General features: G+C 46.5%; 1 protein-coding gene across 2 annotated transcripts; it reads left to right on the top strand.

Moving 5' to 3' along the window:
- The first annotated feature begins 9,899 nt into the window (after positions 1 to 9,899).
- On the top strand, positions 9,900 to 16,361 carry LOC104335739 (protein FAM162B). 2 transcript variants are annotated; one of them, XM_075435217.1, is made up of 4 exons: positions 9,900 to 10,259; positions 12,827 to 12,932; positions 14,358 to 14,466; positions 15,110 to 16,355. In XM_075435217.1, the coding sequence occupies exons 1-4, from the start codon at positions 10,127 to 10,129 to the stop codon at positions 15,215 to 15,217; spliced, it is 456 nt and encodes a 151-aa protein (XP_075291332.1). In that variant the 5' UTR covers positions 9,900 to 10,126; the 3' UTR covers positions 15,218 to 16,355. The 2 variants fall into 2 exon arrangements, with proteins under 2 accessions (XP_075291332.1, XP_075291333.1); XM_075435218.1 differs by lacking the exon at positions 9,900 to 10,259 and adding an exon at positions 10,857 to 11,065 and having other exon boundaries at positions 15,110 to 16,361.
- The last annotated feature ends 412 nt before the right edge of the window (positions 16,362 to 16,773 follow it).

The following is a 16,773-nucleotide window of genomic DNA, read 5'->3' as shown; positions in this document are numbered from 1 at the left end:
AATCAATTTGGGAGGATTGTTTTGGTAAGTTTTTAATCTAGGAAACTAAATAGCAATTAGATATAGAAATAATCTGAGTTTCTCTCTTCAATGAGCATTTCTGCGTGGGTCAAAATGTTTCTGGCAAGCTTTGGCCAGCCTGCTCCCCTTGGATGGGGACACAAGAGCCTGGATGTTACAGGGTGGAGCTCAGGGGGCAGGCAGCATCCAACCTTGTTCCCATCACCTGGTTGCCAGGCCGGATAAAGCTTGTGGCTGTGCGGTGCCCGTGGCTGTCTCCAGGCTTTGTCTGGGTGAGAGCTGACCACACTGCTGAGGGAGACCTGAAATCGTGCAGCTGGAATCCAAGCCCTGGGGCTGATCATAAACCCCTGCCCTGAGTCTCCAGAGAGTCAGTCTGGTGCCATCAAACAAGACCTGTCTGCTTGTGCTAGGACGATGCTCCAGGCATTAAGATGCCAAACAACTGTACATTCAATTTTTGAGATGTAGATTATCATTATAAATCAAGGATTTACAAAATAAAATCAAAAGGAGTGGGAGTATAGGGGGAAAGGCACAAGCAAGGAGAAATATCAGTAAACTGTGAACCAGCAGAATCAGACTTTCCCACTCCTCTCTTCTAGTTTCAGCAGGGCTAACTTCATTAAAAGAACTAAAAGACACAGGCCTGGATAAAGAAGCAGCTCCATCTGCTCTGGGAGCCGTGTTACTCCAGAGCTCTGAAATGCTAGCAGATATGTGCTGTGATCTGCACTTTCATCAGCCAGAGTACTTTCTGAGGACCTTGGCTGGCCAGCGGCATTATCTCACAGAGGTTTAATAGATGCTCCTCCTGCACCCCAAACACATACAGAACTGGCTAGTGCTATATACTTCATCTACTAGATGTAATTTTCCAACTTCAAAGATTATACTTTTATGAAATATGAATATGTGTTCAATTTCTCCTTCACTTCACCTTCCTGAGGGCCAGATGGTGCTTGAAATGTGCCTCCACTCTGTGTGTATGTGTGTACGGGCTGGATTTTTACCAGTGTGGATGAAAGAGGCAAACCAGCCTTGTTCTCTGTGGCTTTCTGCAACAGACTGGGCTGCAGGTGCCCAGACCCCCAAACCGCTGCCCGGTGCACTAGTGTGCAAGCGGCTGCAGGAGCAGGGGTTGCTCAGCTCTTGCAGAACCCCAGTGCTGTCTCTCAGTACTCCCACTCGTCACTGGGGATGATTTTTTCTCTTTGATTGGTTTCAGTTTTATAAAGAATGTATAAGCCATTTTCTTCTTTTGGGTCAAGACACTATCTACTTATTCAGTACAAAGCATCAAGTTATTTCTACATTTAAATTCCGCTGCAGCAACATGGTTGCATTGACTCCAGTTACCAACAACAAGCATTGCTTAATGGCTCCAGTGCAAACAGAGGTCCAGGCACAGACTTCAGAGCTGGCTGCGGCCATAGAGTCACCTTTTCATACTGGAAGTGATGAATGGTTTCGGCACCAGGAAAATAGAGCTGTCACTAGAAGACAGATGAGGGCAGCATTTCCCTCTAATGTCAGCATATGCGTGTTCCTCTCCGAATAGGTTTTCATCTTATGTTGGCTGTTAGTGTCTAAGGTCCTTCCAGAGAAGCCTTGCCAAGTGTTCTGGTTCTTCACATGAAATCTGGGGACCACACTGCTTGTGAGGTATGCAGAAAGTATAGAAAAGACAGAAGTAGTCTTTGCAACTCTGAGAACTCATTTCTGTTAAAGAGGTTTACTCCCTTTTTCTAAGTTTCTTCAGCATTGCTTGTTCGCTTTTTTTTGACAATTGTGTACAGTGAATGGTGTATTTGTTGTTGCCCGTTTTTTTCAAAGGGAGGAATGGCCACAGTAGCCAATGGGCAACTGTGTTGACACAAAATTGCGACAGAAGTGGGCAAAGGTCCTGCTATTTTGTTTTTCCATGTTGATGTTATTGACTCTTTCTCTGTTCATGTCTTCCTTGTGTCGTGACAAGGCCCAGGATGATATTTAACTGTCAGGACAGTCTGGGAAGTCTCCAGCTGATATTGCTGGTCCTGAATGGCTTTCCCTAAAGAGCCAACACTGGCCCTTGCAGACTGTATGCAGACCGTGTGGCAGATCCCGTGTTATTCGTGGGGTGTTTGGAGTTCAGTTCACTGCTCTGGGCCAGACAGGAGCCATGGAGTTCCCACAGCCAGGGTTACTCTGTAAGACCAAAGCAGCAGTGGGTAAAACCCCTCTCTCACCTCACTGCAGTGCTGCAATGGATGAGTTCATATTTTACCTTTTGGACTTTGAGCTGCAAGTTGGATTTGCTGGTCCTGCTTAGCATGCGGCAGCACCGAGCCGGCACTCCTCCCGCTCGTCTGGAGTGCTAGATTCATTAGCCTGCATTTATCAGCTCTTGCCAATGAAAAGGTAAATAACGAGGCCGGGTTCAGGTAATGAAACGATCTCCCTCTCACATCTGATTACACTGCTTTTTATTATTTCCTCAGTGTGTAATTTTCCTTCCCTGGATTCTTGTTTTGTAAACACTAATAGCTGTGCAGTTATGGCCCAAAATTAAACCAGTCCAGCAGCACTGCAGGAGCCTGGTGAGCTGTGTGGCCTGGCTGTTCATGCTACCATGTGTGCTTCATTAACTCCTGTGAGGATGGAGAGACCCCCTGCCCCTTTGCTGGAAGGCGCAAGGAACAGCTTCAGGAAAGGTGCAGCCCTCAGCATCCATCATGAGCAGCTTATAGCCCTTGTCAGGTATCAGTGCTGTGATTTAGACTACCTAACTGGTCTTCTTCTCTGGCACTGAGTTTCTCAGAGAGAGATCTACCATCATAACTCTCCATTTGTAATTTGTTAGCCAAGAAGAAGACACATTCCTCTCATTTCCTTGCTTTCTTCCTTTTCTTCTTGAGTAAATATCTTAGAGTAACCAGAGCAGCGCAGGCTATTCCAGACATGTCATCTGAAGATACTAAAATCATTTTCTTTCCACTGGAATGACTTTGCCTGTACATCTTAGAAGTTCACCTGCTTTTTCCATGGCAACATCCACTTGGCAGCCTGGAGTCACCCCAAGTTAAACAAATGCAGCCAGAAATCCTCATCTTTAGCCCCAAAGAGTGGATCTTGCTCTGTGTTCGCTTTGTCCCATTTCTACAACACAAGGCCTTGAGGTCATCCAGTTTTCCCAGATGATCTCACCAACCTCTGTGTGAACTTGGTGACACCATCCCCACTTTAGCTACTTCCTTCTTTAACTTGTCTGTTTTTAAAGAATCTCCAGTTCTCCCAGCATAGTATTTGTACCTGTGAGAGATGTTTTACTGAAGTCTAAGCAAGTGGGAGCTGCTCACCTAATGTGGGTAGCCCACTGGAAAAATGTCATATATGTATGATAAGCTCTATTCTTGAACAAATTCCTCTTTCAGTAAGACAGCTCCTTGCTATGGCTTTGTTTATGCATTTCCATGACATTCACAGTCCAGAAAATGCAGGACAGCTTGGTCTTATTGTTGAAGAAGTAGTCCTATTTATGTAGGATGTATTTTGTTTTATCTTGCAGCTCCTGCCCCCCTTGTAATATTTTCTCAAGAATAATAATACATATCTTCTCAAGATATGTCTCTATTTTTCCTCCTCTTGATTTTTTTACCATACTACGTAGGAATGCCAGTAACTGCCTGGGACTCCCTTGTGCAGGGCGCTGTACAAGCAAGGAGCAGAGGAGCTGACAGCCCAAGCCTAAGCCCTACAGCAGCATGCATGAACCATTCACTGAGTGCAGGCAGATGTAGCCAGTGGTTTGAAGAAAGCACCAAAACAACACCGTTTCACCAAAGCTCCTGGACCACTATGCAAAGCGCTGTGTGAGAGAGTTTCACCCTCCTGCCCCCTCCATGCTGCACTTGGGAGACTGTGCATCTTTTAGGACATGCGTTTCCCTGATGGTCCCTTTGGTCACATAAAAGCTGCTGGGAGTAAATTTCACCCTACAGATAGGCTGTGTCTCACCCAGAAGTGTTTGAAAGAGTTTTATGGTCTCTTTAGAGGAATGGGTGAGACACAGCTCATTAGTTTGAGGAGGCACCTGGCTCTATTATGGACTACTGTGATGTGCATTGCTGGGACAAACTGTCCCCAGGGTAGTGCCTCCCCCTGTGTTACCCAGGATACATTTTCTCCTGTATTGATTACGTACATTTTGAGCCAGTCACTAAAAGGGGAAATTTGACCCCGCCGTGCAGGGGCTGCTAATGATCTCAGCAATTTATTGGCCTGATTGATAGCACACGACCTCTGTGCAGGAGCTGAAAAAAATGTAAGTCATCCTTATATTAAAATAAGTGTGGGGAAAAGACATTTCCACAAAGAATTGTTCAATCTTTTAAAATTAGGTATCTTTTTTCCCTAAACTATTGACTAGTGGACTGAAAAATTTCTAAATGTGGCTGTTTTTGAAGACAATGCCATTTTTCTCAGGAAAGAAAATCATTAAGTGACAAGTGAAATAGTGTGTCCTTGTCAGTATGTTTCTCAGGCTCAGCTGGAGAAATAGGTGTGGAAAAGGTTTAAGTTAAATGGCTGTCCAACCTCTGAGTCAAGATGTAAGTTGTTAGGATGCTGATGGTTTTGTTTTTCTTTCAGCGTCTTGTACATTTTTGCTCTATGATGCAATTGTGCATTATTCCAGAAATCAGTGGCCTGGTGCAAAGCTCATCAATGCATTAATTTCCTTGGTTCTAACAGCTGCAGTTCCATCACAACACCCGGAACACTTTGGAGGATATCCCATGTGTCCTGGGATGTTCGCTGCTGGCATCTGGCTGCTCCTCTGTGATGAAGCTGGATCTGGGCAGCCACGCCACGTTTCGGTAGGCAACTGCTGCGTGTGTCCGGTCACCCTGCGCTGGAGGTGACATTCCATTTCTTTGCCTCTGTATGATCATCCCAAACCCTGGGAAAGGTCATACCGGGACTTTGCCAGAGCCAGGACTAACTTTCATTTTGTTCCCATAAGTCTTCTGACACGATCTGTTATAAACCCTGCACTTTGTACCAAGGACGTCAGACCCATCTCATATTTCTTTTTAGTATTTGTTTGCAGAGTTTAGTGGGTCTAGGTCCAGCTCACAAGCTCCACTGAATCTGGCTCCTGTTAAGATGACCCATAACTGTGTCCAGCTAATGTTCTATTGCATCTTAGCTAAAAACTTGGAGCTGGTGGAAGGGAATGAAGTAAGTGTGACTTATAGGTCCTCTTGTCTACAGCAGTGTCCCTTTTTTGTAGGCATTTCCATTACCACCAGAAGAGGTAGGAGTGGGCTCCTCTACTGCTCAGAGGTGAACACACCTTAAGCAGCAAAACGGTTAATTGGGGTTTAACTACCTTAAGAATCAATGTGCTTAATGGCAGAGAAGATGAATCTTCCTAGATAAGGATCATTTGGAGATCCTCATCCTTGCAATGTTGAGCACTTCTGCTCAGACCTGATACACTCAGACCAAATCCTGCTCGTGTTTGCGTTAGTGGCAGTCATAGAGAACAGCTCAGATCTTTTTCATCTGGGGGAAATGACTTCGCAGAAAATACCAACTCTGTTACACCGATTACCTTTCCCTATTCAGAGACTGATGCCAAAAGGCTCATGTGGTATAAATTAGGCAAGATTTACTAGAGTTTGTGGGATTGGTTGGGGTTTTTTTGATTTGGGGGTTGTTGGTTTTTTTTAAGTAATGAGGCTTAGTGTCTTATTTGTAGTTGTTAGGCAAGATTTTTCAAATGGTATTGATACTATCATGCTTGGAAGAATAGGGATAATACTGTCAGAAAATGCAGGACCTTTCAGTAGCTGGATAGAGTAATCCTGATTTCATTTTTTTTAAAGCAAAACTGAAGTTTAACACAAAGCGGGGAGGGATTCCTTTGTTGTCACCACTCTCTTTGCAGATGCCTGGTTTTATTCATAACCCTCAAGATTATCAAAAAATGAATCTGAGTGTCCCGAAGTGATTAAAGCCTCATGCTGGTGCTTGTTTTCAGAGCTCTTAACAAACCTTCTGACTCTGTTTTTGCTGTAAGATGCTGCCACTGTTCCCTTGATTTGATTTGGCCATGGTGAGAAATAGTTAAGGAGCTTTTAGTTTCTTCAGATTTGCATTTGAATATCCTTAGGGTAGACGATTTCCTGATATGGTCAGGATGTGATTCGCCTCCTGGAGAGAACTGAAGCCCTGGGAGTGCTGCTCCCTGGAGACCCTGAAGAGGAGGGATGGGCTCTTGGGCTGGGAGTCTGCAGGTAAGTGAGACATTTCAGGGCAATTCAATGCTCTTACTGTGTTCATTCGCGTTGCTAGAGAATACACAGTTCGTGGAGGAAGATTTCCTGACTCAGAATTTCATGAGCCACAACCCCATCCAGGAGTGCTTGTTTATCTCGTCTAGGAACAAAGACAGAGCTCTGCTGCGTATTTAATTAGATAGGGGGAAGGCAAAGAATTTTAAGATAATCTTATCTTCTGCTCCTCATCATAGCTCTCATGTAAGAAGTTTGCATGGCATGCAAAACAGAGCCTGATGGTAAACCTTTTCTTGGGGATGACAATGCACATGAAAACAGCTTTACAGAGCAATACCTTTTTTCAGCTGAATACTTGTATGAAGCCTTCTGTGTATATGACCAAAAAAATTTGTTGTGCAATCTTACGAAAATTAACCAGGAGATGTAAAGAGATGTGCAGGAACCTAGGGCCTCTGGAGGAATAAACTCTTTCATTCCTGTGGCTGTTGAAAGCAGAAAAATAAGAATAAGTGAAGAGAACCCAAGTCCAAGTTTCTCCTTGCTGTAATAGGCTGACAATAATCAGAACTAAGGTACTGGGAATGACAGTATAAAGTCAGTCAGAAATCAAAGGGCAATGGATTTTATACCGTGGCCTTTCAGTTCCAGTTCTGCAAAGGTTTTTGTGTACATTCAGGGAGGGGAGGATGACTGGCTGCTAGTCCTTGCTGCAGAGTCAGCTGCAAGAGCAGAGAGCAAGGTGGCAGAAGGGGTGTGAAGGTGATGCAGAACCGGGATGGAGTCCTGTGAGGTTTTGTGTTTAGTTTTCCATCTTCAGTGTCAGCATCAGTGAGCAGCAAGTGTTACAACTACGTATCACTTGCACAGAAAACAGAAATGTCAAGAGTCTGCTGCTCCACCACCACAGCTGCGAGCCATCCTCTACTCTCTCTGAGCTAGCCTGCTCCTTTGTAACTCAAAAAGCTTCAGATCTGTGCTTTCCCCTTGCAGCAAGGGTTAGAGGAAACCTGAGGGATATCTGTACAGCTAGTTAGTGTGCGAGATGTCATCTGTACTGTCCAGGGCTTCCTGAGGAGCTGGGGTCCTGCTCTCCTCCTGACATAAGGATGTGGGAGGAGATTAAGATGGTGCTTTAAACCTAATTTTGCCAATTCTGCATCTCTGAACAAGTTGTTACTGCTACACGATAAAGTCCCTATCTGTGAGCTTTATGGTCGTGAAATAATGGTTGCATGCTGGTAATGAGTCACTGCTGGGCATCAAGTGCTGGCTTGGTGAGGGGAGTGAATGGATGAGCCTCATGGGTGAGGTTTTGTAACCTGGGCGGGGGAGGGGGGGATGTGCATGTGCGTGTACACGTACTCGGCTGGCACAAAACATGTCTAGGGAGGACGAAGGCCATCAGGCTGCACACAAGGCTACCTTAATCCCACAGCGTGCTGCACCTCTCTGCTGCTCAGGAAGGGATTCAAGATGGTCTGGGCCAGAGGCCGATCCACAGTGCACAAGGGACAGCTTGATTTCTTAACGCAGTGGTGTATATAGATTTTTATTAGCTTTCATGCACTGCAATAAAACTCACCCCGGCATTAAGCATTCACGATGCCAGAGAAATGAGTGAAATTCAGGAACAAGTAGCTGCCTTTGCGGTTTCCTCAGGACCTCTGTGTCTTTGTACTTCTAAAAGCTGGCATGATAAATCCTGAAGTGCCTTTTTGCTCACAGCAGATGTGATTAATACAGCTGTTAGCTGGTGTGCCTTCTAGAAGCAACAATTGGCAGCCCCTAGGTGGATAAGCGCTGGAGGCCTGAAAACCCCATGATTTTCTCCATGTTTGAGAAATTAAGAGATAAAATAAAAATGTTCCTTTTTCTGTTCAAATGCATAGTTGGACACAACGTAAAGACAGTAACTTTTGCAGTAAGTGTTTTGGAGAGTGTCTGTTAGAGTGAAAATGCTCTGCACAGCTGGAGTCCCTGTGGGGTCGGGCAGCCCCAAGTGCAACGTGAGCATCCCGGCAGCACGTCCCATCCCATCCACGGCCCCCCAGCCCCGCCTGCCCGCCCGGCTTGGGCAGCGAGGGATGTCCATGTGTACAACGCCTCTTTTCTACTTGGCAGCTCTTCTGCAAGGTGAGAAGGGGACCTGCAGGGATGCTTAGGGGTGCTGAGCCCTGTAAACTTCATGTTATAAATACACCTTTCCTCCTCGTGCTCATCTTCCCTCCAGGGAAATCCTGAGCAGGACACAAATATCCTCAGTGACTTTACCAGGTTTCCCTTCTGTTTCTTCCAGCATAAGTACATCCACTGATTTCTGCTTGTTTGCAGGTCTCGTTTGCAGCTGGAAGCTCAAACTACCATTTATTTTCTGTATGGTTCCTAATCTGGTAATGGATCTAATTTGCTTTGCCAAATTATAAGCAAATTAAGTTAAACACATTGTGTCATGTCCAGATGCATTGCGGAGGTTTCATGAAAGAGGAAAAACCACATTTCTCATTGCTGTGAGTTTCTTCTTTCCTCAGTACCAATAACTTCATGTTCTCAAAAAATATAAAACATCTCTATAAATGGTAGAATTTTTCCTTGAGGCCAGGAACCAGGTAGCTGTCTCACATATGTCTTGCATCTTTCATCCCCTCAGTCCTTAAAGAATGTCCTTGCCTACATCCCGAGCTCTATTCCCTTGCAGTTCCTCCCCTTGCTCTTAGACACACTTTGATTATCTGCAATATTCCATTTGATAGTATTACTAAATAGTTGTGAAATTTTTCCTTTCAGCAACCGCTTGTTCCCTTTCAAACAGGATTTTTTTTCTCTAGATGTAAATCAGCTTTAGAGCCTTGTATGTCTAAGGAGAGTAAATACCCCACTGCTCCAAAAGAGACAAGTATTTTGCATTTCCTGACCCATCAGGAGAATCTTGTGCAAAATGCAGGAGAAATGTCAAAGTGATAAAATAGCATTGTTTTTCGTTCAGTCTCTGGTTAGAACAGCTGATGTCATGGAAAATATCCAGCACTACCCAGACTTCATGGAGGTGGAATTCAAAGAGGGCAAATACTATATAGGTACTGCTACATTTCAATGACAATTTTACTGACTGACAAATCATCTGAGGTTTTTGACATAATTTCTTAGTTTACTGATTTAAACCTGAAATATATCTGAAATAGATGTCTTTGCCAGGAAAGTTTGCAATCTGGGTGTGAGGTAGACTCCCCATTTGCATTTATGGCTACAAACATCAGCTGTAGTTGCCTTCAGCCAAACCACATTTGATCTGAGATAGGGAAAACGCTGCTCCTTTTCAAAAAGTCTGTTTAACTTGACTAATTTGCAAGATTATTTTTTAGCTAAGAACAATTAAGAACTCTAACTGCTTAACTGGCTGAGATAATAAGCAGTCACTAAGCCTGTCTTTGGGGAAATACAGGACGCTGTCCTATTTTAGTCCTACCATAGTAAGGATTGAGAAAATAATGTAAATACCCGTTGCTCTCCTGAGCAGCTCCTTGGGATGGAGAGCCTGGGGCAGAGCCCGGGCTGGGCGTGAGCTGCCGCAGCGGTGATCTCTGCCCGCGTAGCTCGGAAGGTGTGTCATTTTGGTAAACGCAGGCGATAAATTTAACTAGTCATCGTGACATAAGCAAAATGTCTTGGCAGCCAGGGTGGAAATGCGTGCTACTCCCTTCTAACAGGAAGTGGTAGTTTTATGCTGATAACTCCTAGAAGCAGCCTTCTGGGCTCCTGTCGGTCCCCTGTGTGCTCCCAGGCCAGTGGGGAGGCAGTGGCCCAGTGCCAGCCAGGGCAGGATGCTGGGGAGGCTGCTGGGGCGCAGCCCCGGGCCATGGCGGTGGGCAGCTCGGCCGATCCCACACCCTGCCAGAGCCAGCAGCAGCAAAGTGAAGGGTGCTCAGGACGAGCCTTTGCAGACAGCTAATCCAGGTAGGTAGAAAGGCTTTGCTCACTGGTTTGTGCTGCAGCGTGACGGGAAAGGGTATTTGAGGGGAAGGGTGAGAAAATGACCCTTGCTCTCATCTGTGGCTGTGTCACTACAGTGCTGCATCTCCTGGGGTTACAAATGCTCCTGAGACACGGAACAAACTGAGAGCTCTGACCAGCACAGTGCACAGGGATAGTTTTTTTGTGTTAAATAGTCCTCCTCTTATGGCAGCAAATGCAAACTAATACTTCACGTCATGGAACCTGTTAATTAAAAATAAATTAATAAATGTTCCTCTTCCTGCCCAGCTGCCAGGTTTCCAGAGGGGAGCCGGTGCACGTCCCTTCATGTGCAGGGCTGGTGCAAGTGGCAAACACGCACCCCTCTGCTCCCCCCGGCGTTCCCTGCCAGATTAAGGGATTGAGAGCAGCCCTGCCGAGAAGGACTTGGGGGTACTGGTGGATGAAAAGCAAGACGTGAGCAGGCAGTGTGCACTCACAGCCCAGAAAACCAACCATATCCTGGGCTGCATCCTCAGCAGTGTGGCCAGCAGGTCGAGGGAGGTGATTCTGCCGCTCTGCTCCGCTCTGGTGAGACCCCACCTGAAGTCCTGCGTCCAGCTCTGGAGCCCCCAGACATGGAGCTGTTGGAGCGGGTCCAGAGGAGGCCACAAAGATGATCCGAGGGCTGGAGCACCTCTCCTGTGAGGAAAGGCTGAGACACTTGGGGCTGTTCAGCCTGGAGAAGAGCAGGCTGTGGGGAGACCTTATTACAGCCTTTCAGTACCTGAAGAGGGCCTATAGGAAAGGTGGGGAAAATCTTTTCAGCAGGGCTTGTTGCGACAGGACAAGGAGTAATGGCTTTAAACTAAGGGAGGGTAGATTTAGACTAGCCATAAGAAAGAAATTTTTTATAATGAGGGTGGTGAAACACTGGAGGTTGCCCAGAGAGGCAGTGGAGGCCCCATCCCTGGAAACATTCAAGGCCAGGTTGGACAGGGCTCTGAGCAACCTGGTCTAGTTGAAGATGCCCCTGCTCACTGCAGGGGGGTTGGGCTAGATGGCCGCTAAAAGTCCCTTCCAACCCAAAGCAGTCTGTGATTGCACCCCAGCTGTGCGTGCTTGTGTCAGGCAGTGCCCTGGCTTAGCTGGCAGGCAGCAGGCATGGTCTGCTCCCACATGGGCAAGCTCCCTGGCACGGAGATAGTTTCTCTTTTTAATCTGTACCACCCCCTCCTTGGTTGTGCCTTTGCAGATGACTCAGGCTAGCGAAGCTGGGCACACGGGTCTGCCTGTGCTCCTGTGCAACAGCTGTGTGTCTCCAGCACGGGGCTTTGCCCTTGTCTTTCCTGGGATGGAGCTTGTCCTTTTAGTGATCCATCCTACTGCTTGCTGCAGATCTCATTCAGACACTTGCTGATATTTCAGGTGTACCTGTCCTGATCTCACCAGCACTCCGTAAGAGAAATAGGAGAAGCAGGAGATTAAATTTACCTGGGGATCTGGGTGCTAAGATTTACACCTGGGATTTTTCAGCTGTTCACATGTGCTGGCATGCATGAGCAGGCCTGGAACCAAGGCACTTAGTGTCATTTCACCATCTCAACACAGGCAGGAAGAGATCCTTCTTGTGCCCTGTTCTGCAATGGCAGTGATTTCCTTGCAGCCAAGCACCAGCAATCCTGCAGCAGCCAGGGAGTGCGGGACACTGAGACTCCTCACGTCCGTCCCTTTCTGCATGCCCTAGTTACCCACAGGGCATTTGTAAACACCAGTCCTGCACCATAGCCTAGGATCTTGGGTACATCTACCCAGGTGTGTGAGCTGTCTCAGCTACCTCACGATGACCATCTGTACAGGTGTGCAACGCAAAAGCCGGGATTTGAGCTAGTCATTGCTTGCCTTGTTTTTGCAGGGTCTCCCTGCCACTGCCCTTGTTGTGGGCTGTCACTGGGCTTGTTTCCATCAAGAGGAGCCAGAGTCCCTTTCTCACTGTGCTCATGGTACAGCATGCTAATGGCATCACCGTGGTAGTCTGGTGGGGTGTAATGTATCATCATTAGAGTACAGTAATGCAGTACCCAGCTTGCATGAGAATGACTGCCAGCCTCCCACCAGGCTGTATTTTAACAGACCTCATCTTTCCATCAGCGCTTTTAGAAGGAGATGTTCTTGAGGAGTTATTAGTGCTGCTGGCAGTTTGCTTAACTCATGAGTCGGGCCGTTTGAAAGCAAGATGCTAGCAGGGTGAGAGCATGCTGCAGGCTTGGGTGGCTTCAGCGCCGCATCCTTTCTCTCCTGAATCAGGAAGATCAGAAGAGATTTTTGGTTTTAAACGTACTTAAACTAAAGGAAAAAGAAGGTGAAGCAAAATGAAATAAGCTGCTAATGTAACAAAGCTCCTCACACCAGCTGCTGAGTCCTTTTGACATTAGAAAGCACATATGGCTCTCACAGAATAGAATAGTGTCATTCTGAACTTTCAATCCTTTTCCCCCATAACAACAGCTTTTTTCCTCTTCCTCTCTCTAAGCTTAGCTCATTGTTTTCTTTAATAAATTCTCTTACAGGTTACAATGCATTCAAAAATGACAGAAGGCCTACAAATTTTGATAAAAAGGTGTTATTATGGGCAGGACGCTTTAAAAAGGAAGAGGACATTCCCAAGCATATATCGTAAGTAGACCTGTTTTCTTCTGATATTAAATTATTTTTGCCTGAATGATGTTTTTGGATGTAAATATACAACATAAGACCCTAGTTTGCATTACTCAAAAGTGTGCTCTCATGGTGAGGATTAGCGCTCTTCCACACTGACAAGGCCTGCTGTTACTTGTGTCCAAAAAAAATCCAAATTTTTGGGACCATGTACTTTTTGTCAGGCTCTGTGAAGTAAACTGGATTCACTTGGTTTAGATGATACAAATTTCAGACTAAGCTGAAGAGTCTTGTGCAAGAGAAGTGGCTTTGTAACTTGGAAGTTACCATGGTGAAATATCATCCACTTCAGAATTTTTTGTGCTTTGCTAGTTTTTATTGATTAGGAATTGATAATGCTGCATACGTTTCAAAAGGAAGTTGGGGCTATACACAGCTTTGGTGACAGACATCTCCAACGCGTTCCTCACATCTGGGCTAAGGTTTCACCCCCTTGTCGAGGTATTTTGTTAAAGGCTTGTCGCCCATTTTCAGAGACCTAATGCTGGCTGACTTGTGACATCCTGGGGGCTCCTCCAGCTGGCCTTGCCCCTGCAGGTGTAAGCAAATCCATGGCTGGATACGATTTCATGAACAACTCATTGCCACGCTGCAGCCTCTTGCGAGCGTGAGTTGTTGGATGAACGCTGTGAATCACCCGTGGAAGCTGGTGGAGATTTCCCACTCCGACTGTGCAGCTGCTTGGGAAGACAACTCCCCATGGATGGTGCGGTCGTCTGCTCCAACCCAGCTCAGCCTCCCGCTGCAGGCAGATGCTTGTGGGGGTGGTGCCAGCTGTCTGGCAGAAGGCTACACTGCAGTGGGACCTGGCTGCAAAGCACCGTGTGCAGCTGGGATGGGGATGTGACCACAGACCCAACCACCACTTGCTGTGCCTCTTTGCTGTGTGAAAACTATCCATTGCTCTTAGCCGAAACGGCATGCATGCATTTTTATTCCACTGAGGGTGGTATTGCCTGGCCCTGGTGGCATGGCCCCAGTGTCTTGTGGTGCCCTGCAGCACACCATGCCGTGCCCTGCAGCAGCCAAAGGCAGGCCCATCATAATTCCATTATGACGATGGAAAGACTTTCCTGTTCTTGTCACTTTTCAGGTGTTATCTCTCATATGCAAAAAAAAAGAAAGCAGAAGAACGGGATTTGCTATTCCTGTTGTTACTGACAACAATTGGGAGTAGCAATACCACACCTGTGTGGGAAGGTGGCTAAATCTTTCCCCCTTAGGCTGATTTTTTGAGTCCTCCTCTAAGCACTTGTAGGAAGAGAAGGCTGAAAAGCATTAACAGGCAATTGTTGAAAGACTTGAGGATTCATTACCTAGCTCCCCACGATCTCGTTTCACACATGCTGCTGCAGGATGGAAACTCTGCTTTGTCCTCTACAGGTCTGAAGTCCTCGACGCAGCAAGGAACAGCGTCAGGATAAAGGTTTGCTACATCATGATTGCATTGACCTTGCTGGGCTGTTTGGCCATGGTAATCAGAGGCAAAGAAGTGAGTATTGTTTCCGGGTGAACTGGTCCACTTAACATACGGTCTATGTATGCTCTCCTTGTAAATGAGCACCCGGGTTGCAGAGATGTTTGAGAATAGGTCGATACAAGCAATATTTGCACAGGATCTGTATCACCCCATTCTCCAGAGGAAAGATCAGCATGGGGAAGCACAACTTGCTGGTTAATGTGCCCCTTCTGACCCACTTTGCCATGAATCCCTGCAGTGCAATGCACTGTGTGATGATATCTCAGCAAGAGGCTGGTTGTAGAGTAGCTCAGATAACATCAATGATGTCACCTGGTCCTGCCCTGCATTCATGGGCCATGAAGCTCCTGCAGTCCTGCCTGGCTTGCCTGCGTGCCACTGTGGCCACCAAGACCTGTGACACTTGCTGCTTCCCATCCCACTGGTGGGGAAGGAGGGTCTCCAGCCTGACTTACATGTCCCAGTGCATCTGTAAACAATTTACACCTCTAATCAGAGCTGCAAATGCTGAAAATTTGGTAAAACAAGGAAACACATTATCTTCTGTCACTGCAAAACATCGAACAGTGAGGTGTCAAAGCAAGTGGTGCAGATATGGGGAAATTTAGTGGTGGGAAATGTCTGTGTGCAATGATTTTCATGATTTCTTTTCAAGGCTGCTAAAAAGGATCACACGCTGCTGAGGATGAACATAGAAAAGAAGGCCAAATGGAGAGCTGAAGAGGAGAAAGATGAAGAGGCAGCTATTGCGAAGCCACAATGATTGGGAACAGATTTATTTTAGCAGCAGGAGATAAGTGATTTGCACACATGGCATGTGTACCTGTCTTCATTTAACTCTTTGGGGCTTTTTCACTGAAACTCTCAGGGCAATGATTTCACTGCTTAAAAACTGCTCCCTGCTCCATACAAACTGGGAAACTCCTATGGAAACTCCAACAGCTTCTTTCTGTGGCCTCTGGTCTTTGGCATGGGGTTCTGCTGAAATACAGAAATCTCTTCTGAACTGGAATGTGTGGGATGGACGGATACGGGCTCCCCAGCTCAGGATCAGCTTTTTGTGGTGCTGCTGATGCTCAGTGTGGCTGTGGGGCTGTCTCCATGTGGCCAGGAAGGACGTGGCCCTGTGCTGGAGAGCATCCTGTTCTGTGCAATGTCTCTAGGGCAAATAGCCTTGGCCAAAGTGACCAGGGCAGGGGGAAAAGGAGTCTGAAATATGTTTTGCAAGTACAAAGAGGTCAATTATTCCTACCTCTGAGCCTACTGCCATCGCTGTTACCTCTGCCTCCCCAGCCCCTCGCGGGGTCCCAGGGCTGGGGCAGAGGAGGGACATGAAAATGAAGAGGGGGTGGGAAGATGGAGGAGTGTGAGCAGACCCTGAAGGCTGATTTGGGCCAAAAGGGTCTTTGGGCCAGAGGAGATGGCAGTGATGCGGAGCAGTAGCATGGGCACATGGAATGGTCTGGTTGCTGCATGGCAGTGTGGGGAACCCATGCCTGACATGGGGAGCAACTCTTGCCCTGTTGCACCTCACTAGTTTTTCATCTTCTTCTTCCAGTCATTGTCATGAAAGTTGTCTAGCATTTCCTTAGTTGTGATTTCAGTCAGGAGAACTTGTTAATACATGGTTTGCTAAAACTGGATTCTTTTTATTCATCACAGTTCATTAGTTCATAATAAAACAGCTGTCCAATTACATCTAAAACAAATACATCTCTTCACATCTTCATTGTAAGTGTCACCAAACTCTCTGGGATGATGTTTAACAGATGCAAGACATCCTAATGAAATATTGAAAGCTTCATTTTTGTGAAGTGAATAAACTTCAAGTCCCCAGATCATGTTTGTGGGTGCTGACTGTCTGAGCCCCTGTGCATCATTCACAGCCTCTCAAGACCCATAAGACAGGCTGGTAGAGCTGGGTGCACTGCATGGGTGCCAAGGGACATGGAGTCACAAAACCCAGCCATCTTACCCTGGCTGCCATTGGAGTTTGCGAATGCTGTAACCATGCTCAGCCTTTGTGCAGTGTCCTAAGCACCACACCAAGACCTGGCCTTTGCAAGGTTTATTACTCAGAGCAGTTGTGCTTGTGCTCCAGGGGAGTCTGGAAGCTCCTGATCAGGTCTCTGAGGTTTATTGTGTCAAAAATCGTGTCCACTTATTGTCTGTCACTATGTGAACAAGCTGCTGGCAAGGATGGGCTGGGGCATTGGCAGGTGGTCAGTACATTTTGGGCTCTGGGACTCCATCACTTGTGCCTGTGGTCACTGGGCAGCCTTTTCCCTCTGATGTTTCTTAGCAACACTTCTCTCCATG

This window comes from Opisthocomus hoazin, chromosome 14 (genome assembly GCF_030867145.1).
Source record: "Opisthocomus hoazin isolate bOpiHoa1 chromosome 14, bOpiHoa1.hap1, whole genome shotgun sequence".
NCBI lineage: Eukaryota > Metazoa > Chordata > Aves > Opisthocomiformes > Opisthocomidae > Opisthocomus > Opisthocomus hoazin.
This window is presented reverse-complemented; position numbering and strand designations above follow the sequence as displayed.

What these genes read in the sequence shown, in the direction of transcription:
- LOC104335739 (XM_075435218.1), top strand. Translation starts at nt 10,933, where the DNA reads ATGATCCGAGGGCTGGAGCACCTCTCCTGTGAGGAAAGGCTGAGACAC. An exon ending in GAAGAGGGCCTATAGGAAAG is followed by an intron (nt 11,066 to 12,826) that starts GTGGGGAAAATC and finishes ATTCTCTTACAG; the next exon opens with GTTACAATGCATTCAAAAAT. An exon ending in GACATTCCCAAGCATATATC is followed by an intron (nt 12,933 to 14,357) that starts GTAAGTAGACCT and finishes TGTCCTCTACAG; the next exon opens with GTCTGAAGTCCTCGACGCAG.